Source organism: Arvicola amphibius, chromosome 6, assembly GCF_903992535.2.
Source record: "Arvicola amphibius chromosome 6, mArvAmp1.2, whole genome shotgun sequence".
Classification (NCBI taxonomy): domain Eukaryota; kingdom Metazoa; phylum Chordata; class Mammalia; order Rodentia; family Cricetidae; genus Arvicola; species Arvicola amphibius.
The window spans coordinates 145,362,569-145,390,427 of record NC_052052.2 but is presented as its reverse complement, the minus strand read 5'-3'; the positions used below and the strand labels follow the sequence as shown (position 1 = coordinate 145,390,427).

The 27,859-nt window shown below is 48.4% G+C and overlaps 1 protein-coding gene across 1 annotated transcript in view; it reads right to left on the bottom strand.

Annotated features, from left to right (window-relative positions):
• The window catches only part of Wnk2 (WNK lysine deficient protein kinase 2), a 112,198-nt gene that overhangs the window by 59,891 nt on the left and 24,448 nt on the right, over nt 1–27,859 (bottom strand). The window contains 3 exon segments of the mRNA XM_038333561.1: nt 2,993–3,150; nt 8,612–8,832; nt 9,874–10,046. Coding sequence (XP_038189489.1) covers nt 2,993–3,150; nt 8,612–8,832; nt 9,874–10,046 — 552 coding nt within the window.

Genomic DNA, 27,859 nt, shown 5'->3' with positions numbered 1-27,859 from the left:
GAGTTCTGGAAAGGAAAGAGTGGTAAAGAGCCCATATGTCTACAGTCTCCTCAAGCTTTTGCTTAAAACCAAGATGAGAACCTAGTCAGCACCACAGATCTTGGCAAAGAAACATTAAGGACCTTCAGCTGAGCCATTCCTACAGCTCACACGGAGCAGGGATGTTGTAATGGTACAGTGTGTCACGATCAAACAGAAACTACTGGAAATGCTAGGATGCAAGAAGACACTAACTCTTCACACAGCAGAAAAACAAGTCAACAGAAATGAGAGCACGCTGCAAGCTGGAGACAAGGGGTAGGGGTAAAACTCATAGCAGCTGTGCAGTAGATGGGGGAGAAAGTATGGGGTAGGGGTAAAACTCATAGCAGCTGTGCAGTAGACGGGGGGAGGGTGGAACCAAACGTCTGGTGACAAGCAGAAATTATAGATACAAAGGACCAACTATAGATGGAAACCTCACAGAAGAGAAGGCAGGGCAATGGGAGCTATTGGGCATGGAGCAGAGAGACAGACAGACACACAGTTCTGTTCCCTTCCCTTCAGAATTGGTGACATTAATGAGGTGCAGGCCGGCACATACTGCATATAAAAGCACGCCCCCATAAGGACGGGATGGGAGGCGGTGAAGGAAAATGAGACGTGCTTGAAGACAGAGTATGGCTTAGGCAGTCAATGATTGCTGGGGAAGCATGTGGACCTGAGTTCAGATGCCCAGCACTCGAGGAAAAGTCAGGCATGTTGGCACATGCCTATAACCCCAGCACTGGCAGAGGCAGAGATAGGCATATCCCGGGAACTCATGGGCCAACCAGTCCTCAGATCCAGGTTCAGTAAGAGACCCTGTCTCAAACATAATGTGGAGAGCCAATTGAGAAGACACATTGGTAACTTCTGGCCCCACACATGCCTACATAGGTGAACACACACAGAGGAGTGGGGGAGAAACTCCAGGCCTGTAGATGCAACACACTCAAGCCCTAGGCTTGAAAGCAGAATGGGGAAAAGCCTTGTGACCCTCTAAGCTCTTCCCTTCAGCACAAGGCCAGTAGCCATTGCTTCTCCTACTCGGGTCTGAACAGAGGACATCTTGGGGGTGTAGAGCATCCCCTGCTCAAACTCAGGCCAAGGCCCCCCATCCGTGTTGTCACTAGGATCACCATCTGGCAAAACCACACAGCGCAGCCTTCACCTGCCATGTAGATGCCAATGCTGATGCTTCAGATCCAGCAGTGAGCATCTACAAAGCTGTCCCTCGGCTTGGCTGCGGGGCCTCTGGAGCAGAGCCCCCAGGCCCTACCACACAAGCTGCCTCTCCTCCTGGTAAAGAGCCTCAGCTACAGTGAATTCCACACTTCCCACAGAGTCAGGCCTTTCAACCCACACCTGGGCTTCTTCTCTGCACCAGCCCCTCCCCAGGGAGTCAAGAACACTGTTTATAGCCACTGCTTCTGGCCACAGGCCAGGAAGAGATTTTCGAGGGGGAGGGAACCAGTGGCCACTCAGAGAGCAGAGATATCTTCCCCTATCAGAAGCAGGAGCTGGCAGGGTTCATTTACAATCTGCTCAGTTGCAGGGGGAAGGAAGCAACTAATTACAAAAAATAAAATACACTGAAAGCGTCAACCCTCCCATGCTTCTTCCTTCGGCAAGATTCAGCCTTTAAAATCCCTGCCCTTTTTGTTTTATCTGGAAAATATGAAACAGAAAGAAGGAAGGGAAGAGGGGAAGGAGGGAGGGAGAACGAAGGAGATGAGAGAAGAAAGGACAGAAATTACAGAAATGAGCCTGGCTGCTGAAGTCCCATTTGGGGCAGACAAGAGTAAAGAAGCCCAGAAGGACCAGCCTTGTGCTGTCTGCTATCCAGAATGAGGGGCATCTCCAGTTTTCTGCCTAAGATGCCCCTTCCTGACCCCAGGCCAGAGGACAAACTGCCACCTACTGTGTACAGGACAAGCCTGAAGCCCAAGGTTCCTTTCCCACATGACACACAAATACCACCAAGATCTCTCAGGCCTTCAACACCCTGCTTGGCAGATAGCCCCTGCCTCCCTGGAGAAACTTTATACCTGTGTGGGCTTCTGGGCCGGGGCTCTAGCCAAGAACTCTCGCCTGTCACCACCTATCTATAGTGCACACAGGGGAGGCTCAAGGCAACTAAGTGACATATGCTGGATCTAACAGCAAAAGGCAAGAGCTGCCTACCATCTGCAAAAGGGCTCATTAAGGTGGCTGGGCCCACGATGGAGCTACAAGGGTGCCTAGTCCATGCATGGCGCCACACACACCTGCAGAGGTAACCTCTACCACACAGGCACCTGGAGGGGAGACAAAGTACAGGGTCCCACTGGGTTGCCTGAGGAGGATGCAGGAAGGACTGGGGATCACAACAAGCAAGGTCAGAGAATACCCTGAGGGCCTGCTGGCCTCTCCAGGAGCGCAGAGATGACACACCATGAGAGCCAGCACAGCAGAGCCCTGACCCAGCTGCTCCACCTCAGAGGCTGTGTTTATTCCACCAGCGTAAGGGTCACCAGAGAGAAGAAGGACAGCCCAATCTGTTTGCACAGCTGAAGCCTTCAAATCAACTCAGAAATCACAGTGACAGCAGAGCAGGGATTGAGGTTCCAGGCTGCCCGGTGGTGACAGCTGCCCAGAGACATGCTTGGCTAAGATGATGGTTTGGCAAAAAGGAAAACAAACTGGGATTCTAAGATAAGGAATATGGGGCTCACTTCCTGAACGGAGGCCTCAGCAGAGCTACGGTCTCTCAAGTCTCAGTTTTCTTCTTCCTGGGTCTCCTGGTTCCACACAGGTAACAGCCTCCAGGGCTAAGGATCACCCACAGTACCATCCTTTTGCTGGACTTCTCACCCAAGCAAGTCTGGGATCCCCACTCTAGGGTGCCCATGCTCACCCTTTCTCTTACACAACTGCCCAAAGGACTAACCAAGGCTGTGTCCTTACTAACAAGGTGGCTGAGTGGACTCACACAGGTGACCTTGCGATAGATCTGGGCGGCGTTCTGGCACTCCGAATAGGGGTACTCTGAGGTGGCCATCTCCAGCATGCACATCCCAAAGGCGTAGACATCGACTGACTCGTCGTAGTGCTCCTCATACATTTCAGGCGCCATGAACTCAGGGGTACCTGCATCAGGAGCAGCAGACACAGCAATTACTGATCAGACCCCTTGGCCACAGAGATGCTCCCAGCCTCCTCCTCATCGGTCCTGTGGCACATTCAGGACACCAGAAAGGTTGACAGCCCCCAAAGATTCAAGCAGATGTTCTCGACAAACTGAAGCGTCCAAAACCTCACTGTATGGCTAGGGCCAGCCACCGGCTTTCAGTGCCATTTCAAGCCATGGGGTTAGAAAACATAGCTTCCTGGTGGGCATACCTACTCTCTGAGCACACCCTGGCTTGTGTGTGGAAGTTGTACCTCTGAAAACAGGTTAATAACATCAGCCATTTCTCAAGTCCCCCCAGAGATGACAAAAAGGTTACCCCAAAGCCGCCTCTAACTGCAAACACCCAGGAAGGCCCTGAGGATCCCCAGAGAGGGAAATGACTGGGTCTTCTGGGTCTAACTAACAATAAATGTGGCATGCAACCATCACTTTGTCAGTGAACAAATGGCATCCACCTGACACATCCCACAGAGACGTTGAGATAAGGACTACTCGTAACACACCAAACACAAGGAAAGTGAAGTGATGCCTGCCGTGGCCACCATGTGCATGAGCATGTATGTACATGTACGTGGAACCCAGAGGATAATCTCATGACGTCATTCCTCAGGTGCAGTCTCCTGCATCTGCTTTTCTCCTTTACCTTTGAGTCAGGGTCTCTCACGCCTCTGGAGCTGAAGAAGCTAGACTAGTTAGCCAGTGAACCCAGAGATAGACAGTAACCAAGTATTTGTTTCAAAACCTTTTCACTAAAATTCAGCTAGTCTGGCTAGCCTGCATGCTCTGAGAATCCCATCTCTGCCTCAAAGCTAATGGGATTACAGACAGGTTGCCACTCTACCTGGCCTACAAATGGATCAGAGCCCAGGCCCTCCCCACTCCTTCATATGTCTTTGGGACCCCAGCACATCCTGAGGGGTTAATGAGCCTTGAGCACAGTGACCACTGAGAAGGGTCCACCATAGTGGCAGCTGGAACACAGTGAACAGGGCAACTGACTTGGCCGGAAACCCCAAGTTGCAGGAAGGAAAGGCTCCCTCCCCAGGGCCACCTCTACTTCCCATAATGCCACCCTGTGATGCCTCTGCCAGAGACTGTGTGGGACAAGCTGTCCTGTGACAACAAGGGAGAAACCACAAAGCCCTTTCCTGCTAGAGGGGCCAACAAAGAGACTGCAGGGGTGTGTCCTGGGCCCTAGAGAGGGCTGTGACAAAAGCCAGGCTCCCAGGACTTGGAGCTGGGCCAGCCATTTCTTAGCACATGCAGGGACCCCCAACTCTTCCAGCAGAGAAGTTACTCATTAGCTGACCACATGGCATCAGGGTGAAGAGATAGCAGTATCCCTGGGCTTGAACTCTGTAGGGACCAGCAAGAACCAAGGACCCCAGACAGCCTGGCTCTTGGAATCGGGTTGAGCTGGAACTAGTCCTGATCCAGGACAGGAGGCCCCAATAATTCCTGAACATTGGTACATTTGACTCATTGTTCCTTTTCGTCTCACTTAATTAGATATGAATTTTAGGAATAATTAGTTTGTGTGTTCATGCACATACACATCTGCAACTGTCCAGGTGTCTGTCCCACCCACCCATTTCATGTTCAGCTGCAGAGAACCTACCTCACCCTCGGCCCAAGGCTGCCTTGCACATCTGCCAGGAATCCCCAGGTCCCGGCAGATGTTTGTGGCAGTCCCCACCCCCACCTTAGGCCCAGCTGTTTTGCCAGATGCTAGGGAACTTTCCTACACCACTGTTCTCCAAGCTCCTCAAGCCAGAGTCAGGCAACACCCCTGTGGGCACAGCCCCTGGCCACCTTCTCCTTTCCAATAGAGAAGTGACTTCAGCTGTGGCTTCATGGCATCCCTGCCCCCTAAGGAACAGGAGAACGTATGCTGAAGCCTGGCAGAGGTGGAGTAGATAGGGACCCATTTAATCGTAACACTACAATAGCCCTATAGCCCATGAGAATTGTATCCTGTCTGTAATGAAAGACAAATTATTCCCTTCATGGGGCTCAAAAGCTCTATTTCCTACATTTCCTTTATCTTCTTGGTTTTTTTCTATAACAAGAGCAAATTAACAACTGGCCCTTGCCCATCTCCTCAGTGGGCAGACAGAATCCACCTCCCATCTCCTAGGTGGACCCTACGCTGCCTGGAACTCCTAAGTGCTTACTGTTACATCCACATGGTACCTAACAGCCCGGCCTCCCTTCTCTCCACCTGGAATGCCATGCCCATCCTGGACTGACCTGAGGCTCCTTTGAGAATGGCTATCCTCAGTTCGCACTGGCCTCTTTCCCATGTCACTCTTCGAGGGCAAATTTACAAAACCTGCTTGGAAACTGCCCAGAGGTCAAGACCAGGGTGTGCTCCCCACAGAGGCCTGAGCCCTGGTCTCCAGAATAGAATACCTAGGCCTTCACCTGGCTCCACTATTTCAGAGATCAGCAAAGCAAGGTCTCAGTCAGTTCCTGCTCCCTACCACCTCCAAGAAGGCCCCTGTGGGTCAAACACCTCTGCAGCACCAGGGCTCTGCCTGGGACATAACACAGGCACTACTGTATCCGCTTCATTCTCAGACCATGCAAAGGGACCAAGGGGATCTCCAAAGCAGCAAGAAATGCACTGTGAGGGTGTGAGCCCATGTAGCCTGCAGTGCTAGGTTTACAGATGTGTATGTAACCAGATCTGGCTTTTTAAAACTATATATTTAAAAAATACAAAATAAAGACAATAGTAGCCTGAGGTAATCGCAGTCCTAAGCTGAGGATGGCACCTGGACTTAGGGACAATACACAGCACTCCTAGAGCAGCAGGCAGACGCTGGCTCCAACCTGAGCACTCAAGGGAAAAACCAAGGGCCTGCAAGGGGAAATGCCAAAGGCTGCGGCAGAAACAGGTCTGCAGCACCAATGGCTCCAGGGTGACACACACATACACACACCCGAGACAAACTCTAGCCATGTCTGTGAAGAGGTTTCCGAATTGAGTTCACTGAGTCCAGCCTACTCTAAATTTGGACAGCACCGTCCCGTGGGCTGGCACCCTAGATTATGTAAGAGGAGAAAGTGACCTGAGAACCAGCGTTCATCTCCTTCTAACAGCCCGAAGGAGAAGCTCCATTGCAGAACCTGGGTACAAGCCTGGGGGAGCCCCCACCTGGCCTCAGCCTGCACAGATGCTAGCACTTGTGGGGAACAGGACTCCCCAGTCAGTGCCCATGGGAATCCCCGTAAGTAAGCCTTGTTTCCCCCTGCCCCACAGAAGTATCCGAGCACCCTCCTGATGCTAACCTCTCTAGCTTCCTGGACTTCGATAAGCAAAAGCCAGGGTGACAAGGGACACCCCACACAGTCACATACTCATGAGGCACCTTCCTGGTCCTACCAGAAATACCCGGCCTTCATCTCAACTTATTCTTATCACCCAAGAACGGGAAGGAAGCCTTGTTTCCCAAAAGGCAGAGCTCACAGAGACATGGGGACTCAGCTTCCTTACGTGGAGCGATTCTTGCTCTGAATGTTTACTTCTGAGGTGGGTGGTAACCTGTCAGAGTCTAAAGCCTGCAATCAGGAGTCACATCCAAGGCAAAATAAAACCTGGCTAGAAACTCAGCAGAGCTCAGAGCCAGGGTTAACACCCCCACAGCCCTGAGCCCCCACCCATTTCTCTTTGTATGTGAAGGGAAGCGCACATACGTGCGTGTGTGGTATATGTGTATGGTGTATGTATACATGTGTGCGTGCATGCAGTGTATGTATATGGTATGGATACACACAAAAGTAAGATGATGTCTGGTGTGCTATCCTATCAGTCTCCAGTATGTGTACGTGTGTGCGTGCGTGCGTGTGTGCATGGTGCGTGCGTGCATGGTGTGTGTGTGTGTGTGTGTGTGTGTGTGTGTGTGTGGTGTATGTGTATGGTTAGAGTAAGATGATGTCTGGTGTCCTACCCTATCAGTCCCCACCTTGTCTCTTGAGATGGGATCTCTCACTGAACCTGGAGCAAGGCTGGTGGCCAGAAAGTCCCAGCAATCTTCTCACATTGCTGAAGTGCTAGGGTTATAGCCGTACATGTAACCATGTCTGGCTTAAAAATACATATACTATTTATTTTAAATTGTGTGTGTGCGTCACATGTGTGATGGTGCTAACAGAAGCCAAAACCTCTGGAGCTGTAGTTACAGACGGTTGTGAGCCACCTGGTACAGGTGTTGGAAACTAAACTTGGGTCCGCTAGAAGAGCAATACATGCTCTTAAACTGCTGCACCATCTCTCCAGCCCAATGCCTGGTTTTTTAAATCTAGGTTCTGGGGGTCTGAACTTGGGTCCCTATGATTATGCTTCAAGGGCTCTTACTAGTTATCTTCCCAGCCTAGTCCCACCTATTTTCACAGACAGGAAACCGAGACTTAGGTCAGTCCCAGCTCCCTACCATTCTATTCTTCCAGGATAAGGAGACCAGAGATCTAGGTTCCAAAGGACCACTGCCCAGATAGCTACCCTAAATATTACATTCCAAAGACACTTCTGCAAATAAAGCAGTTCTCCAAGAACTAAGGCCACCTTAGCTCCCCAAACTATTCATGGGGCCTTGAGGCCAACCACTCCTTATCCTGTTCATGTGGGTAATCAGCCTTGATGGTAATCAGCACACCTGGTTTCAAGACAATTAAGAGTCCCAAAGCAATTGTTACTGCAACCCCTCTACAATGTTCTAACGACCACGAAACCCTCCCCAGTATCTGGTAGATACTAATGCCAGGCTAGTCACTTCAAAGTTGGGGACACATGATCCAGACCCCCTTATCCTTGCACACAGCTATAGGCTATTATCCCCCAAAAGTTGGCCAGGGATATCTCTCAGAGGAGGGGAGGCCTGGAGCCAAGGACCCAAACTCCCAGCACCACCTTCTAACACCATGTAGACATCATGCTGGGCCTCTGATCCATCTTTCTGCTCAGACATACTAAGTTGTCATTTCTTTGCATCCCACAGCCTTGGGGTACTCCTCTCCCTGACTGCTGGGAACAGCTCCAATGCCACCTGCCACAAGCAGTGTAATTCCTGTGGCAATACTACTTCCTCCTCCTGAGCAGCCGCAGTGTCCGCCACAGCTCTGAAGTTGGCCTCTAGCCCACCACCCTTGGCGGTACCCAACACAGCCAGGAATATGGTGCAGAGACTGCGCCAGCCTTGAGTCTGACAGAAGGGGTCTCAGTGGGAAATAGAGCCAGTTATCTCCAGGCAAGCTGGAAGCGTGTTTCCCACTAGGCAGGTCCTCTGGCTGAGTTACCAGAATCCTGAGACTGCTTAGAGAGTCTGTCTGTACCAGGTCTGAGCAAAACCAGTTAACAGTGGCTCCTCAAATGCCATGTGGTTCCCCTCTGGGTCTAGGGAGAAGAAACAGGCTCACCTATCACACTTTTGGCAAATGATGCTCTTTTAAGGGTGGCCAGGCCTAAGTCACCAATCTTCACGGAGCCGGTGGGTCCAGTGATGAAGATGTTGTCACACTTGAGGTCTCGGTGAATGATGGGGGGTGTCCTTGTATGCAGGAACAGCAGGCCCTTCAGGATCTGCCGGCACCAACTTCTCAGTACCTTGGGCTTCATCACCTTGAACCGCTTCAGGTACCTGGGGGAAGGGTAGAGCTCACTGAGCAGCTCACCTGCTGATACTCTGGGAAGCCCCTGTCTGGCAGAGCCCAGTGACATGCATTTGGCAGCTGCGTAGGACAGACTGCGAAGGGAAAGGGAAGACGCCAACAGCTCTTCCCCTACCCAGGGTGTCTCAGCAGGATCCAGGCCTGGAAGAGGCAGTTGAGCCAGGATCACCACCCTCCACTGGCTCTTTGCACTGGAGACCTTGCTACCAAACCCATGCCAAGCACAGCCCTAATCTCCTGGATGTGATAAGAGGCCACCAAATGTGGCAGGGTCCTAGACTAAAGTATGAGTGACAGAGGAATACCTACAGTCAAAGGTCAAGAAGGCCAGGCTACAAGGTACCTGTGTGACGAGCCTGGCTTCACGGAGGAGGAAGTGATAGGTGGGAACTAGGATCTCCCTCACCGAATCTTCATCTGAGAATGACACTGCCCAGATGCAGAGGACATCAAGGTCCTACTTAGGGCCTCTCAGAGGAACCCAAGCTGTGGCCTCCCAGAGGGGACATCCCCTAACTCCATAGTACAGACATCAGGGAAGAATGACAAACTGGCATGGCCACCTAGCTCCCAACCCCTTGCTGTATTGTGTTTGGCCCTTAACGTCGGCATTATGCTTCCAGGACACTGGAACGTGCCAGGCTGGCCTCTAGGTAAACAGGCATTGGCCAGAAATAAGGTCCCAGACAGAGCAGACAAAAGAACCATGTCATTGGGAAGTAAACAGCCTTCCAGTGTCCCACACAGGAAGGGAGAGTGGGAACAGTCATGTGGTCATGAGAACCAATCTCATTTGTCACGAGAAACCAGAGGGAGCCAAATGCCAAATGCCAGGAAGGCAAATCGGTTTGTGTCTTCTCACTTGGGGAACAGGCTTCCCATGGCCCAGAGAAAGAATATCACTCAAAAGAGATACTCTGAATGGACCCTGCGTTCCAACACCTCTGCTACTCTAGTTGTCCTAGCTCTGGACCCAAGGCTACCCCAGCCCGCATGCGTGCAGCACTTACGTCTTCAGTGTCCCCGAGGTCATCAGCTCTGTTACCAGCACGATACATCGCTTGCCCTTGGCGCTGGACTCCCAGAAGTCATAGAAGCGCACGATGTTGGGGTGCTGCAGGCCTTTCAGCATCTCCGCCTCCTCTTTGAACCGCTGCCGTTCAAGCTTGGTGAGCTTCCGGTCCTAGAGCCAGAGACAGGTGCGCTGGGTGGGTGGAGCTATGGGCCTTGGCTGCCAACTCTCCCTCCTACCAGGAGAGTGCAAAAGATGTGGAGGGGGGCAGCAGGAGAAGCCTCAGAGGCAATGGTGTCCCCCAGCAGTGACATGTAGCAGAATCCACCCTTCCTTTCTACCCACAGTGACAAGTGACACACCACTGCTAGCCCCCAGAGTCCCACAACCCCAGATTCAGCCCCTGCCTGGGGCCCCTTCCTTAGAGATAGCTCCAGGAAGCCAGAAGCAGCTCATGACCCATGCTGCCAAGCTTTTGCACTTTTTCCTTCCAAACACCTTGGAGGCCTCTGCTCTCTGTAGTGATCACTCACTCTCAGGGTACTTCTTAAAGGAATGAGAGGTCAGTTTGCTTCTAAAGTATACACAAGTAGGGGGAGGAGGCCGCAGTGGACGGGAGATGACACATGCCAGAGACCAGCACCAAGATGATGGAGAACCGACTTGGCAAAGCCAATCCCGAGAGCAGGCAGCCAGGCCCTTGGAGCAGGAAGAAACACACTCCACCTGGCCTTGGGCCATGGTGCCTGGCCAAGGCATCAGAACTAATCTGCTGTCCCAAAGTTTACAACAGAGCAGTAAACACATATCATTGTGGTCTCAGGATGGAGCTCAGTGCGCACAGTGCTTGCCTGCCACGCACAAAGCCCTGTTGTTAACCCGCAGCACTCAATGAACGTGGCCTGGTGGCCCACACAGTACTGGGGAGCTAGAGGCAAGAAGATCAGAAGTTCAAGGTTATCTTCAGCTACATAGCAAGCTGGAGGTTAAGCTGGGCTACGTGAGAGCCTGTCTCCAATTAAAGGGAAAAAACAAAAACAAACCTCATTGCTGTCTTGGAACTTTCATCAGGTGTGTGAACTCTGCCCTCTTAGCTCCTGTAGCTTACCTAGACCCTGGCCCTTCCCTTTCCCAAATCCATCAATGGATTCTCACTCAAAACAAACCCAAAGAGTTCACAGGCCCCTACGGGATGCTTTGTGTTTCCAAGCTCATCTCCTAAGATGCCTCTGGCCATGGGCCTCAGGGTTACCTCTTCCTACTTGTAGAAGCACAGTGAGACCTCAGCTCCACCTAACTGATGCCTAAAGTCACCTTCTAGTCCTGCCTCCCCGGCCTCACCCCTCAGAGCCACGGGAGTGTGAAGAGAGAAGCGTTTCTATTTCCAAAGGAAACTGTTAAAACAACTAAACACAGAAACCTGGAGGAATTCCAGGAGACAGGAAGCAGGTGGTTTGAGATAGACCAGGGATGATCAGAGCTGAAAGGAAATATAAGCAAAGATCCCCAGAATCCTTTTGGAAGGCCCAACAATGTCATCAGAGTCCAACAGAAGCAGTTGTCCACAGGGTTATGACAAGGGTCACTGTGTTAAGAAATGGCAGCTGTACCCATTCGGTCAGACCCCTGCCCCACAGCACAGACCCTTGCCTGACCCTTTGGCTCACCAGTGGGACTAGACAGTAGCCATCATCAACAAAGCCAAACAGACAAGAGAGATCATTACTGCAGCCAGCATCAGAAAGACAATCAGAGACTTCAAAAACATGTAATCAATGCTCTTCCCATGAAGACCCAGGAAGCAGACCAGCATATACAAGAGCAAACTTCTATTTTAAAAGGAACCATCCAGAAAGCTGGGCTTGCCTTGTTTAATATATAAAACATCCCATAATCCAATGAAATGTAAGTACAAAAAAGTTAATCTCTAATCTAGACAATAAAATGGCAACCTATTCTGTTCGTTAAAATCACTGTTTGTCTAAGATAATGAAAGCAAAGCTACACACTGGGAGAAACCATACACAATACACAGCATCTCTCCTGCATGGAGAGAGAGCTTCCATAACTCCTGCAGACAGACAGATGCTTCACCAAATAACCTACAGAAATGGCCAAGATCCTTCAGTAGCTTCCTACCAGCCCTGGGTTCCATCATCCCCCTCCTAGAGAAGATCCACAGAGAGAAAGGAAACACGAGTCCTCAAAAGATGGGCACACAAACAGCTTCACCACAGCCCCACCCACACTTGGCTGAAGGATCCCACCAGGTGAACAGAAATACATCGGTCGGTACTCCAACAGTTTACACCTCAGCAACTGGAAGGGAAAAAACTCTGATCAAAAAACATTCTGTGTGAATCTCAAAAGCGTCAGGCTGAACTAAAGAAGTCAGACATAAGTGTGTATCTGGTGGGAAACCATCCATAGGGAACACTAATAACGATGGGGTTACCTTCAGAACAGGGGCTGCCTTTGGAGTGGCCAGGATCTGGAACTGAGAACCTGGCGGGTGGAAGGCAGGCATGGGGTGGTGAAAGATGTTTTCCGTTAGTTTGGGAAGAACTGGGGATGGAATCATTCCCAGGCAGCAAGCCCTGACTCAGGTACCCCAACACTCTGCTACAGCCACAGCCACAGCCCCACTCGTGCTCCTTTAGCATGTATATGTGCATGTGTTCAGGTATGCAAGCATATGAAAACCATTTACTTTCTTCTGAGAGTGGGGTGGGTTGAGACAAGGTCTCTCTATGTAGCCCTGGCTGGCTTCAGACTCACAGAGATCTGCCTGCCTCTGCTTCTGTGAGCACTGGGACTGAAGGGGTGAGCTACTACACCCATCTGGCCTTGGCTGTCTTTCCCAATCAGGTCTCTCTCTCTCTTAAACCCAGAGCTCACTGATTTGCCTAGTCTAGCTAAGCAGCTTGCTCCAGGGATTCTGTCTCTGCCTCACAAGTACTGAGATTAAAAGCAGGCTGTCCCACCCACCCACTTACTAACCACTACACTACAGATGTAGACTCTTTTCCTAGCGCTTTCAGGACGAGTATTTAAACAGCGGAGCCATTTCCCCAGCCCCCAGCTTGAATTTTTAACATGAGTATTTCACTGTTTATAAACTGCGATTCAATTCTTAAAATGTAACATGAAATTAAAAAGTTAAAAACTATCCAAAGACCAAATGAGAAAAATAAGTCTAAAAGGAAGAGTTTTTAAAATGAGAAATATTAAGAGCCATGCAAGAACTACCTGGGAGACAATTATGTAACTGTGGCTCTAAGAGTAGACATCCTGAAATATACACAGTGGAATAGCATTTCCCTGAATTAAAAGGAGAATGACTTAGGATGAAAGGGCCTACTGAGGCCAGGTCAGTAAATGAAAACTGACCCACCCTCTAGATCTGTCCCAGTGAAACTTCAGAATCCTGAGGCCTGAAAAATTTCCTATCTGCAAAGAAATGGCCCCGGCGACAGTGAGTGGAATCAGCGATACTGGTTGCAGGGAGGGCAGCAGCGTCCTCAAAGTGCCGACGAGGAATTCTAAATCCAGCCAAAGGCAAACCTATCCGGACTCACTTTCCCACGTGCAGGAACTCAAAGGTGACTTCCCATGCCCTCTACATGAACCGAGCGACTGCCAACAGAAATGGATGTGTCCGGGTTGGAGAAACAGCTCAGTAGGCAAAGGGGCTTGCTCTGCAAGCATGAGTTCAAATCCCCAGCACCTGTGTAAAAGGATAGGTATGGTTGTATGCATCCGGGCCCCTTACACACCATGCTATGGGAGGGTTAAAAAGCTCGTTTGTCCATCAGCCTAGCTCCAGGTTCAGTGAGAGATCCTTTCTCAAGTGAATAAGGTAAAGAAGGATAGAGCAAGACACCCAACATCCTCCTCCAGGCTCTACAAGGGCACATGCACCTGCATGCAGACACACATGCAGAAACCACACCCACTCACACATATGCAAACACATACAAAAGGAATGCAGCCAAATTGATCTTCGGGGTCACTGATGAGGCAGCTGAGAAGACGGTGGATCCTGGGCCAGCTCGACATCCCCATAAAGCCTTCTCAGGGCAGCAACAGTCTGTCTCCACTTCGCTTCCCATGGGCCTAGTTAGTGACTTGAGAGCAGCCTGAGAGCACCATTAAAGTCTAAGCTATCTTACAGCATCCGACACTGGCCAACAACAGCATATGGCTCAAAGTGCAATGTCCAAGTTGGAAATAACGAAACTAACTCAAATAGGAAGTGGGAGACGGTGCCTCGCGTAGCCTACGGTCTCCACTGCTGCCTTCCCCATGTGAGTGAGCATGTGTGTGCATGCATGTATGGATGTTTATGCATGTGTGTGCATGCATGTGCTGCTAGTTACAGAACCCAGAGCCCGGCACACTATTACGGATGCCAAATAGCTACAAGTGATAAATTAAAGACACCTAAGTCAAAGGTTGTTACCCACGGTGCCTCTAGGAGTGAGACAGGAAGTGGGGCAGAGACCATATTATACGTTTCACGCCACCAGAAAGTTTTACCAAGGTGCCATGCCCCTTGGTCATTTAAGATGGGATCTCACGTGCTCTTCTGAGCATGGCCCACTCTCAATGCATTATGCAAGTCATCCTCCTCCACTGCTTTCACCACTGGTAGGTAAAGCAAAGGAGAGACAAAATGGCAGTCTCCAAGGTGGGGAGGGGGTCATGCAGGGGTGCTCAGGTCTGATGGGCTTAACCCACGCTTCAGGGCAATCTGGAGACACACACCAGAGGGGGCTTTTGGTATTAAGAAAGTCAGAGGTTATTGGCAAACACCTTTAATATTCCAGCACTTGGGAGGCAGAGGCAGGTGGATCTCTGAATTTGAGGCCAGCCCAGTCTACATAGCAAGTTCCAGGACAGCCAGGGCTACACAGAGAAACCCTGTCTGCAAGATTGTTGCCTAGAAAGTGCAGAGTACCTATAGGGCCACTCCTGCAGCAGCCCGGGGCCACAGTGCCATCACAACAGCCCCAGTGGGTAATGGCTGAGGGAGTCAGGCCCAAGAGGGACACAGCTACTGTTCCTGAAGCTCAGTGTCTTTCTGTAGCAAGGGAAGAGAACCAAGCCTTCTGAGGACCAAGAGAGGGTGAGAGAGCCATACTCAGGCTGTGTGGCAGGGTGCTGGCTAGCCCTGGCTAACACTGGCTCAGTGCAACTGCTGGCAAGCTTCTTTCCAAAGGATGTGCTTATGGTCTGAGTCAAACCAAAGGAACATGAGAGGATTCTTTTAAGGCCATACAGAAGAATGAAAGTATGTTATTTGTAGAAAACTGATCTAATTAGAATAGTCATAGAATTATATCTTCACAGAAAGACAGTATTACAGGTTTGCTCTCATTTTGTGGGTGCTCAAATTCATGCAGACGCATAAAATCATGTACACACAGGTGAGAGAAAAGGAGAAGCAAAACTGTCTAGGAGAACAAAGGGAACCACTGGGAAGAGAAGGGGCCCCAAAGGGAAGTATGGGGGAAATAAGCTCAAAGCGTATCATATACTTCCATGAAAATGACCTCATGTAACCCAGTAAATAATTTTTAAATTTTAAAATTTTAAATAATTTCTTCATTTTACATGTGTGAGTATTTTGCTGTGTATGTTTGTCTGTGTACCATGTGCAAGCCTGGTATCCACTAAGGTCAGAGGAGGGTGTTAGAGCCCCTATACCTGGAGTTACAGATCATTGTGAGTCATCATGTGGGTGCTGGGAATTAACCCGGTCCTTTGCAAAAACAAGTGCTCTTAACTGCTCAGCCAACTCTCTAGTCCCAATAATTTTTTTTTTTAAAAGCAAATAAAGGCTCTGGAGTCTGGGTCTAGAGCTATCCTATTAGACCCAGGATTAGACCCAGTTTGGGCTCCAACTAGTTTCACAAAATAGGGCTGGGGGTCCCTGGAAGAGCTTCAGGCCTACTCAAAGATTCCTCTCCCTCGGGTCACTAAGTGTGACACCCAGTGGTGTGACACCCAGTAGTGCCACCATCCTGGCGCCAGCAGGCTTCTGGTCAGGTAGCACAAAGCTGCAACTGCACACCTGTGTCTCTTCTGCCCCCTCACTTCCTGAGGTACCCAGTATTCCAGGAAGGCTCAGTGTCCCTGCCCACTCCAGACCATCCTGGAAAACGGGGCCTTCATCCACTCTTAGGTTCCCAGGGTTTGAACCAGGTCTACTACCCCTGCTGGAGCCAGGGCATGCTTGCTTCCCTCACGATCTGAAGCAGGTGAAGGTGTGTGATCTAGAAGTCTGTGGGCTGGGTGAGTAGAGAGGGGACAATGTTTGAGAGGGTGAGCTACTCTGTCCTCCTAGCTCTGTTCTAAGCCAGGATCTAGGCAAGCAAGAAACCTGAGGGGAAAGCCACCAACAGGGAGAAAATAAACGTGTAATTACCCACTGAGACAAAAATACGGCTGAAGGGACAAATGGTCAATGCCACCCAGGCCCCCAACAGAACCCTGTCTGCAGACAGCCTGGGAGAACCGGGATCCCCACTGTATGTAAGGCACAGACAGGGGCAGAGTCTCAGCAGAAAGAGGCCTCTGGAAGGACATGATGAAATGAAGCCATATTGCAAGCAGGCTGGGGACAGGCTCTGGACAGCAGTGGGTGCCCGCTTGTGGATGGCTCAGGAAACTAGTCTCATACTCCCAAGGGTTGGCAGCCGACACCTGGTACCCCTACAGCCAGCGGAGAAAGCTCCCGATTCTGCTCCTCCCTATACCAGCTGCAAGGGTGAACTCCAGCCCCTCTTAGCCTTGTCCTGGCAACAGTCACGCGTATCACCGAGGAGCCAGAGTGTACCTCCCAACCCGCGTTTAAGAAACGACACTGCCATCAAGGTCAAAACGTTCCTCACAGCTACCAGACAGAAACAGAAAATGGGCTATGACCCAGAAATCCAGGCAGTGGGTGACATGTACCTAGAGATGCCAGCCGTCAGTGCCCATGTCCCACTATCTACCCTGTGAGTCCAGCATGTGCTCAATCTGAGGGTTCAAGATTCAGGAAAGGCACCAGCAGGCACTTTTCAAACTTAGCTTTCTTTGTCAAGAGCACCAAGAAGTTCGGTTATCTGACGCAGAAATCTTGTACTTGGATGTCTGGCGCCTTGCTGCCTTCGGGAATAATGCTGTTTTCTTCAGAAGAGAGGACAGGCAGAGAGAGGATGACAGGTGTCAGGTGACTTGAGGCCTGGCTCTCTCTAAGCTCCTGATCCTAGGACTCCAGTCAGCCACTGAAGGAAAGGAAGCAAGCCCTACTATAGAGTAATTTAGATTAATTATCAATATAAACACCAAAATGCCAACTTATTAAGTTTACTATTTTAAATGACTTATTGGCTCATGCAAGCAATAAATCCAGAAGTTTGGGTATCAGGAGTGGTTTGATCAAGGTCCCTCTCCCATTTCCGACATTCTGGAAATACCAAGTCTGTCTCGGTGTGAAATGTCTCCCATGGGATCAAAGTGTCAGAGAGCTCTCACATCATCCACTTCATAAGTTAGTCCATTCGCAAGGTCACCTCCCACTCCACTGAATCCACAGTCTCACTTCTGCAAAACCTGATAATGCAGCGTTTTCTGAATCTCTTCTGACACTCTCCCGGCCCTCTCAAGCACAAAGCTGTAGATTCTGAGACACAGTTCTACAAATAAAACTCTTGTGTACCTATTGTTCTGGGCTCCGAGGAGCTTCTTTAGAACTGGACGACCATTATGAATTAATAATGCACAGGTGACCAAACAGAAAACAAACTATTTAAAAGATGTCTTTTCTGTACCGTGGAGAGCTTTTCCCAGCTGTTCCAGGCACCTACTGGGGAATTTTAATTATCTCAGGAGAGAATCAAGGCCTGGCACAAGTCTGTCTTCTGACCTATGTCCCCAGATTCTGAGAACATCTCCACTCAATCAGAAGACAGGAGGTCCGTAAGCCATGGAGGGGCTTCACACTCCTTCCCAGAACTATGAGACCTGGAACCTATATTCCTACATCCTACGCCAGGATCAGTAGTCACCTCACCAATCAGGAAGCCTCCATCCTTGCCCTGAGCACAATGGGGCAGCCTGAGGGCTACTACTGTCCCTACACTGAGGACAGGAGGCCACCATCTCCTAAATTAAAGTTGTCACAGGGCAGAGAGGACCACTGTGGGTAACAGCAGGCCTGTCACCATCCAGCATGAAAGGAAAGGTCCAGAGAAGGACACACGAAGACCAGGAGAACAAAAGTTAGCAGGGGATGGCATAGGACATGAATGGTGATCTAGACACAATAGCTCTTCTGAGACCTGGCCCATAATGTGGCCCAGGTGATGAAGCTGTGTGCTGTCTGCACCAATTGCTAGACCACAAAGTGAGTGGATGGGAGACATGAGCCTTCTTGAGGAGACACACAGGCATGGCTGACTCCATACACTTCCCTAGTAGCCTTGGGCCTCACAGAAGCAACAGTGAATACCCAGCCTTTCTCTCACAGATGCCATCTGTGGAGGTTCTCTACCTACACAGGGAATCCATCTGTATACCACTCCATACAATCTCCATTCCATAAGCAGGTCAAGTCACTATGGAGTCAGGGCAGAGCTGACTGCAGTACCAAGTGCTTGGGAGGACAGGAAAGGAACAGACATTTTAATTGATCTATAAGCAGTCCTTGAAGGGAGAAGCAACATTCAGGTGTTATCTGAATGACTGGGAGCAGGGAAGCAGAGGGAGGCCAGAGGGCCTGTGGGTGACACCACCTAGTCACACGTCCAATACATACTGCCGACTTGGGCTTCCCAGTAAGTCTGAGAGGCAGCTATAACGCCTAGAGACAACCTTTCATTTCACTGTGGCCTTCTCAAATGGTACAGGTGAGTGATTGAGGCCACACTAGACAGAGCAGGTAGAGAAGTTAGCCATCCTTTATCTCCTGAATACCAGACAGCTGATGCTAGCCTACAAGCCCATACCCAAATGCTACAACCCTCCCAGTGAAAGCTCGAGATGCACTCAGCAGTCAGAGTGGACCAGAGTTCCAAGGACTCCCTGCCTTCTTTAGAAATAAGAGATACATTACCATGAGGTACTCTCTGTCAGATCAAAGCCCCCATCCAATAGAACAAACCTCAGTATGTGCCCTGGACCAGGTTTCTCCCTCACCAAAGAAACCCGAGAGACCTGACCCTACAAACAACTCCTTTAAACAAGGGAGACCCTCAGTCCTGCAGTCAGGAAGCAGATGGGGTAACGGTGACCCATCAGCTCAATCCCCTCAATACCAAGAGATGAGCAGTGATCCCACATCTAGGAAGAGTATAGCACTAGCTGGGATGAGTCCACTCTTGGGGGAGGGAGGGCAGGTGCCAGTGGGGAGCCTGTGCACCTGCGGTTCAGCTATAACAGAGCAGCTGAGCAAAGAAACAGGTGGACACGCCAGGAACAACAGGTGGAGCTGGAGACATGGCCTGTGGGCGTTTCATTTCCAGGTAAAGGTGTTACAGTTTACAAAGTCGACCTACAATTCCAGAGAAAACTAGAGCGCGTTCACACTCCTGAGGACAGCACCCAAAGGCCTCCTCTCCCCCCGGTGGCGGCCCTACAGGACCTAAGCCACAGCCCATACTTCACCCTGAGCAATGCCACCTGGCCACCTTCCCAGGGACTGGCATCATCAGTAACAAGTACAAGCAGAAAGCCTTGAGCCAGCCTAGGAGTGACAGACACTTCTGAAGTGAAAGGTGACTCTGCCACCCACAGCCACTTTCTAGAAGAAAACATCTCTGCTGCCCTCAGAAAAAGTTACCAAGCGTTCATGGTGCCGTGTGCTATTGTGGAGACAGAGGATGAGGAGAAACTAGCCCCACTGCCACCAAGAGCTACCTCAGGCCGTCTGGGAGAGTAGTCAGCCCCACCTGCAGTGTGTTCACCAATGGGGACCAGGGTGTAAGTGGATATAAGTAATCCATCCTTGGAACAGATAATACAAACATGTTTGGAGAGGCCAGCTAAGGGGCAGAAAGTCATCTCTCTGGAAACCATCCATCCTAACCCTGCCTGCAGATGAAAGGGACACACATATATACCACAACCCCTAAAGGGACATCTAGGGACCCTTCCTATCCAGGCTATTGTGAGAAAGAGATTGAGGGCATTGATCTCTAGCACCACCCTGATCTCAACAAGACTCAATGCTCTTCAAAGCTAGACTGGAAGTCAGCATAGCTGTCCCATCCTGAATGTCGGCCATAAATTGTCCTGGCCATGACTGGAAGCCCCGCACTGAGGGCAGGCAACTGACAACAGAAACAGACACTATACATGTGGGCCGCCATAAAGGGAGGTCACTTCAAAGGAGGGCAATTGTGTTGGGGGGATCACAAAAGAGGGCCACCATGGAGGAGGGTCACGCATAGAAGAGGACTTTACTTTTCCTGAGGGAATGTCAGCGTTACGTTCAAGTCAGGAAGCAGCTTGGAACCCCTGGACACTGCTTAGACCAGGAAGGTCATAAAGATAGGGACTTGGGAGTACAAGCAAGACATGGAGGGGCTGGAGAGATGGCTCAGCAGTTAAGAGCACTGACTGTTCTTCCAGAGGCCCTGAGTTCAATTCCCAGCAACCACATGGTGGCTCACAACCATCTGTAATGAGATCTGGCGCCTTCGTCTGGCCTGCAGGCATACATGGAGGCAGATTGTTGTATACATAACAAATAAATAAAATTTAAAAATAAATAAAATTAATTAAAATAAAAAAAAAGACATGGAAAAAAATTTACAGACTCCCCTTGCCCTGGAAACCCTTCCTGAGGCCCATCTTGTACCTTGCTGATTAATACCTGAGGGGCTTGGTTCCCCTTGAGCTGACCACACCACATATCATATATCTGATTTCTAGAAAGGGGAGGCCCCATCTCATAGCCTCTCCCCTGCAGGGTCACCTAAAGATAGATTTGGATGGCATCACAGCCACGGGTCAGCAGGATTAGCACAGCTCAGTCAGCAGGGACAGCTCCTTCAGGGTGAGGCTGTGGAATTCTGCTCAGCCAGTTTCAGACGCCAGGCTGGCAGGACTGCCCCACTCCCTTGGGGGTTGGGCTCTGGCAGCCTACCTTACCAGGCAGCTGCCCCATCCTTATACCAGGTCCCAAACTTCAGGGCATCTAAGGATGAGTGGAATAGGGTCTTAACATTGTACGGGAAGCCGTGGAGCTCCAGCCAGAATGCAAAAAAAAAAAAAAAAAAAAAAACACCGCCAACACCCTTCTATACAAGCTGATGGCCAGACATAGGCTCTGCGCTTTTAAAAAGGCTGGGAAACGTTGTATCTGCAGCTGTGGCAAGCCCAGTTCTGGATCACTTCTCTAAGACCCCACTTCTTAAACTGTGTGACAACTCCAAATGGGGCAGCTGAAGAAGGACTGAGGAGGCAGAAATCTGGCAACAATAAAAGGTTTATGAGGCCAGTGGGATGCTCAACAAGTGAGTTCCCTGGAACCTACAGAAGGAGAGAACAAGCTCCTCCAAGTTGTCTTCTGACCTGCACAGCCACGCTCTGGCATGTGTGTGCCTGCATTTAGCACACACACAACAAAAATAAATATAATTTAAAAATAGGAAGATAATTTTAAAAGGCTTACAATGCACTGGCCATGTACTGATTCAAAACCCAATGCCCAATGAATCAGTAGTGCATTTGCTGGTGTTAATTCACAAGACTTCAGTCTTGGTCCTGAACACAGTGCACAAGCACTATGCACTGCGCCTGCTGCCACAACCACCAATTCTGTGCACAGCTAACAGACTACAGTATGTTTTGAACTGCAATGTTTTCCCTGTACGTTCAAAATTTTCTGCTCTTGCAGAAACACAGCGGTTTAATTATGGAAAACGGTGACTTTAAATATTTTCTGTCACTCCTTAGCATATAAGTAGTATCAAAATAGCATCTTTTTGGATCACATTGTATTTGAATGTTTGATTTTAAAATTTTTGTTTGAGTTGCTGACTTGTATTTCTTTCTTTTTTTTTAAATAAAGAATGCAAGAAGAGTCAGAGCATAAAGAGGTTGGCTGTGAGATTGTGTTTCCAGCAACGTCAGAAGCTACACCCATGGAGTCTCACCAACATGGCCACCCAACCAAGAGCAGTGCAAGGACAAGAGACACGCCAAAGTTGATGGGGGGGAAGACCACAAGACTTCACACCTACACAAAGAACTACAGGCAGCTACAGAATGCTGAGACGGGGAAAAGGTCTTCTCCAGGGAAGAGTCACCAATTAGTTATCTAGTACCAAATGGTCAGTCTTGAAAACATGCTTAGAAGTCAGAGGACACAGACTGAGCAGGTTATAGTTAGGAGTATGTATGTATATGCATATATGCATGTAACAATTAATAAAAAAAGAAGCTATGAATTTGAAAGAGAGCAAGGATAGGTACAGGGGAGAATTTGAGGGAGGAGCAAGAAGGGGAAATGATATAATTTATGTTATAATCTCAAAAATAAGAGAAATAATAAAAATCATTCAATGAATTCTGGCCTGAGGTTAAAACAGAATTTCTAACAATTTCTGAAAAGGCCATAGGCATATTTCCATAATTTTTTACTATATATTTTTGTAAAATAGTGCTTCTCAGCATCAATAATTATAAAATCATATTGGTCAAGTCTGAGAAGTGTTGAAGGTGCTCTGTGTCCTGCAGTATCAAACACTCATCAAGACTTAATTATGTAAAATCAAACAAGTACATCCATCTCATCAGGGTTTAAGTATGGTTTTTGTCTTTGATGAATGGCAAAATTACAGGCATACCAAAGATTTTAGAATAATTTTTTTTTCTCTCTCTCTTTTTCTCATTTTGTTTTTTCAAAACAGGGTTTCTCTGTGTAACAGCCCTGGCTGTCCTGGAACTCACTCTGTAGACCAGGATGGCCTCAAGTTCCCAGAGATCCACTTGCCTCTGCCTCCAGAGTGCTGGAATTAAAGGCGTGTGCCGCCACCACCACCAGGCTGAAAGAAATTTCTTTATAAAATATATATATATGTTTTATATATCTATGAATCCAGGGTATCAAATATACAAAATTTAATAAGCCCTGCACAAAAACACCCCCCAGAAGGAAGCTAACTGTATTCTATCCCCTCTCCAAAGTTCCTGAGAGGTCTCAGTGATCCCACCAATACCTGAGATGGCTGTTGGAGGTCAGGCTGCAAGGACCCAAGAACCATGGAATGGCTTCAAGCAGGACGTCTTTGAGCATGACCACCCAAGGTGTCCCTCTAGGCAGACACTGCCCTAAGATGCAGGCAGAGTGGCAGAGACGTGGGCAGATGGTCTCCAGCAACATCAATCAGGATTACAGAAGCCAAAGAGAGCCCTTGTGGGCTGAGAAAGGACCCACTACCCATGCCTGCTCTCCAGTCCTGTTGGCCTCTAGTATCTGTAAGGACCGTGAGGTCCAGAACAGCAGGTGTGCAGTACACAGCAGTACACATGCTCGGAAGACAAGCCATCAGCTCCACTCATCGTGATGTCATAGCTCTGACTCCTGGAGGGAAGGGTGGTCCACATTTGTCACTGTTCATCCTCTGAACGCTGTATGTCCCCAAACAAAACATACCTGTGGATAGTGAACCCTTGAAACGAGGCTAGGCAAACCAAGAGGCACTGTAATATGCAGTAGCTAGAAATAGTGTGGTTTCAAAAGAATTTCTTGGACTGGAGCTATGGCTCCCTGGTAGAGCACTTGCCATAAGTATGCAAGGTCCTAGGTTTGATGTCCAGTATCACAAAAGTGGGGAGTATAAATTCTTTAATTCCACTTCATGATTTCATGTTGATCATATGTTTAGAAGAGACTATTTTGGATATATATATGGTATATATAACAAAAAGTATTCTACATGTTCTTTTTATGCCTTTAACGCGGTCACTCAATGAAAATGGCACAGCTCATACTCCAGTTGCACAGGATGGTGCCACGTCAGAACTTCCGCACAAAGGCAGCAGGTGGAGGCCGGGTCTGGGCTTAGACCAGCCTACCGGGGCTGAGAAGGCGAAACCAGAACCCGGGACCTCTCAAAGAATGGAAGCCTTGGTAAACATGCAGATTTGCCCTTCCAAAGGACTCCAGTCAGGAGACAACGGCCCTCAAAGAGGCTGAGCTACAGCCTTGAACAGTTCAATTCTAGGTTGGACTAAGATGATGGTTTCTTATTCTACCACCTCTAGAAGCAAAGGAAATCTCTAAAAAAGAAAAATTTAGCCAGTGCAGGTGGGACAGGCCTGCAATTCCAGAATACTGGAGGTAGAAGCAGGGGCCTCAGGAGCTCAGGGTCATCCTTGGCTACCAAAAAAAGTACATGGCTAGCCTGAGGCATGAGACCCTGTCTCAAAGAGAGGGCTTGGGAGATAGATCACCCAGAGCTTGAGTTTATCTACAATTGTTAAACAAATCAATAATAAGTGACCATACAGGGGAACAAGACCAACTGACAAAACAACAACAAAAAAATAGTAATAATAATCCCAAATAATGGACACAGACTTTAAAAAGAACCAGGATTAGGGGCTGGAGGGAGTTCAGTGGTTAAGAGCTCTGGCTGCAGGGCTGGAGAGATGGCTCAGAGGTTGCTTTCCCAAAGGTCCTGAGTTCAATACCCAGCAATCACATGGTGGCTCACAACCATCTGTTATGAGACCACTGTAGCTCCCAACCATCTATAAGGAGATTTGGTGTGCTCTTCTTATGTGCAGACATACATGCAGGCAAAACACTGACTACATAATAAATAAATAAATAAATAAATAAATAAATAAATCTTCCATTAAAAAAAAGAGCTCTGGCTGCTCTTCTAAATGACTAAGGTTTAGCCGGGCGGTGGTGGCGCACGCCTTTAATCCCAGCACCCGGGAGGCAGAGGCAGGCGGATCTCTGTGAGTTCGAGACCAGCCTGGTCTACAAGAGCTAGTTCCAGGACAGGCTTTAAAGCTGCAGAGAAACCCTGTCTCGAAAAACCAAAATAAATAAATAAATAAATAAATAAATAAATAAATAAATAAATAAATGACTAAGGTTTGATTCCCAGCACCTGCATAGTGGTTCACAACATCTCTAACTACAGTGTCAGGCTGTCGGTACCCTCTTCTGACTTCCCCAGGCACTGTATGCCATGGTGAACATGTGTGTATGTGTGTGCGCACACATGGGTATTTTGCCTGCGTATATGGCAAGGAAAATATAGAAAATGAATTATTAAATCAGAACTAAGACCTGTAGAAAAAGAATCTAAAAATATAGAACTAAAAACTAAAATTAGGAATTCAATACATAGGTTTTACATTGATATGGGCAAGGACAGAACTAGCAAACTGGAAGATGAGTCATAGAAAATACACAGACTGGGACTGAGGTGATGGTTCAGCAGGGAAGGAGCTGGTTCCACAAGCACGGAGACTCACAGAACCCATGTAAAAGTTGGTGGACAGGGTGACCTGTCTGTAATCCCAGAGTGTAGGAACCAGAGACTGGGGACCCCCAGAGCAAGCTGGCTTTCCAAATGTGCTGGTTTTAATGAAAATGACCCCCATGGGTTATACAGGGAGTGGCACTATTAGGAGGTATCTCCTTGTTGGAGTGGGTGTGTCCTTATTGATGAAGCCTGTCACTGGGTGTGGGCTTTGAGGTTTCAAATGCTCAAACCAGGACAGTCTTTCTCTGCCTGCTGCCTGTGGATCCAGATGTAGAACTCTCAGTTCCCTCTCTAGCACCATGTCTGCCTGCACACTGCCATGCTTCCCACCAGGACAACAATGGACTAAACCTCTGAGCCTGTAAAGCAACCCCAATTACATGTTTTCCTTTATAAGATTTGCAGTGGTCATGGTGTCTCTTCACAGCAATAGAAATCCTAAGACACCAGATCAGCTGAAACAGAGAATTCTGGGTTTAAGGAGAAACCCAGACTCACTACATAAGGTGGAGAGTAATCAAGGAAGACATCTAACATCAACTCAGACCTTCACACATGCATCCACACACATGAACCTGCATACATATACGCACATACCACATATATACATATGTAAAAGAGAAAGAAAATACATAGAGTGAAATCTGGACAGAAATATGCAGAAAAAAATTAATGACTCAGAAGACAGTGGGCAATGTCTAGCCTATTTGTAAATGGGTTTCTGGAAGTAGGAAGCATAACGAATGAAATCAAAGAAATATGCAAAATTCAACGCCATCCAATTTTCCAAAAAAATGAATCTCTAATTTAAAAATAGATATATAAACCCAAGAAGATTAGATAAAAAGAATATCACACTAGAGTACAGTGCCATTTAAATTTTTTAATATTTATTTATTTAAATAAATAAATAAATAAATATTTATTTTGTGCACAATATTCCGTCTTGTGTGTCTGCCTGCAGGCCAGAAGAGGGCATCAGATCTCATTTCAGATGGTTGTGAGCCACCATGTGATTGCTGGGAATTGAACTCAGGACCTTTGGAAGAGCAGGCAATGCTCTTAACCGCTGAGCCATCTCTCCAACCCACCATTTAAAATTTTTTAAAAAACTCAGATCCAAAAAGATAATCTTGGACAAGGCGACGGTGGAGCACACCTTTAATCCTAGCACTCAGGAGGCAGAGACAGGCGGATCTCTTATTGAGACCAGCCTGTCTACAAAGTGAACTCCTACACAGCCAGAGCTATACAGAGAAACCCTGTCTCGAAAAACAAACAAAAAAGAATAAAGATGCTTTTAGACACAGACATCACTGACAAACGATACTAAATGGAATACAAAGAAGAGATCTTCAGGTAAAGAACAAAGAATGTCAGGAAACTGCAGGAAAGATTTAAAAGCAATGGATGAACACATCAGTTGTTCATAACTAATACTGAGTACATAAGAGAACAATTCTGTCACAGAAGAGACCAGACAGGTGTGCACAGCTACAGGAGGAGGCATGATTTACTTGGTAAAGTGCAAGCACAAGGTCCTGAGCTCTGTCACCAGAAACCACATGAAAAACTGAGATGAACAGAGCTGGCCCTGGTGATGTGACCAAGGGGGACCGGGATCTGAGGGTCCGAGAGCAGGAGAATCGGCCCTGCTCCTTGCTGTAGGATGCACTGGGTGAGTTAGCCAAGACAGCTGGCGAGCTTGCCCAGTAGAGGCAATGAGGGAGAGCTAAGCAAGATGGCCAACCCGGCTACCACCCAGGCCCAGAACCAGGGCTATGAGTTGGCCCACCCCAACATCCACCTCATCTAGGAACGTGGGAGCATGTGAAGCAGACGAACCTACAGATCCAAACAGCAGGGTCTCCATGACACAGGACAGGATATCCAAGAGGAGCCCCAGTGAGAGCCCATTATTAATGGTACAGCAGAAACCCAAGGTCTCAAGCCAGACCAATGACTTGAGGCAATGAACACTTCCAAGTAAAGATGAATGGGCAAAAGGGTAATCTGTGCTTCAATGGACCACACTACAATTTCCATGACAAGATTCTTTTTTGTTGTTTTTATTTTTTATTTTTGTTTAGTTTTTTAATTTCTTTTAAATTTGGTTTTGATGGGGGGGGCTTGCAAGGGCAGAGGACAGATGTGAAGAGATGGGGAGAAAAGTGAGATCAGAATGCGTGATGTGAAATTCACAAAGAATCAATGAAAGTTAAAAAAAGAAAGAAAGAAATGAGGTGAAAAAAGTCATAAATCTAGGAAAGGGACTAAGGAAGAGAGGAGAAAGGCTTGACAAGAAGGGGACAAAAGGGTGGGGGAGAAAGTAATTAGAATGCACTATATGTGTATGTAATTGCCAAAGAACAAACACAATAAAAATAGTTTAAAAGCCAGGTGAATGGCACACATAGCACCTCTCCGACTGGGCAGATGGAGACCGGGATCTCTGAGGCTCTATGGCCGGCCAGTCAGTCT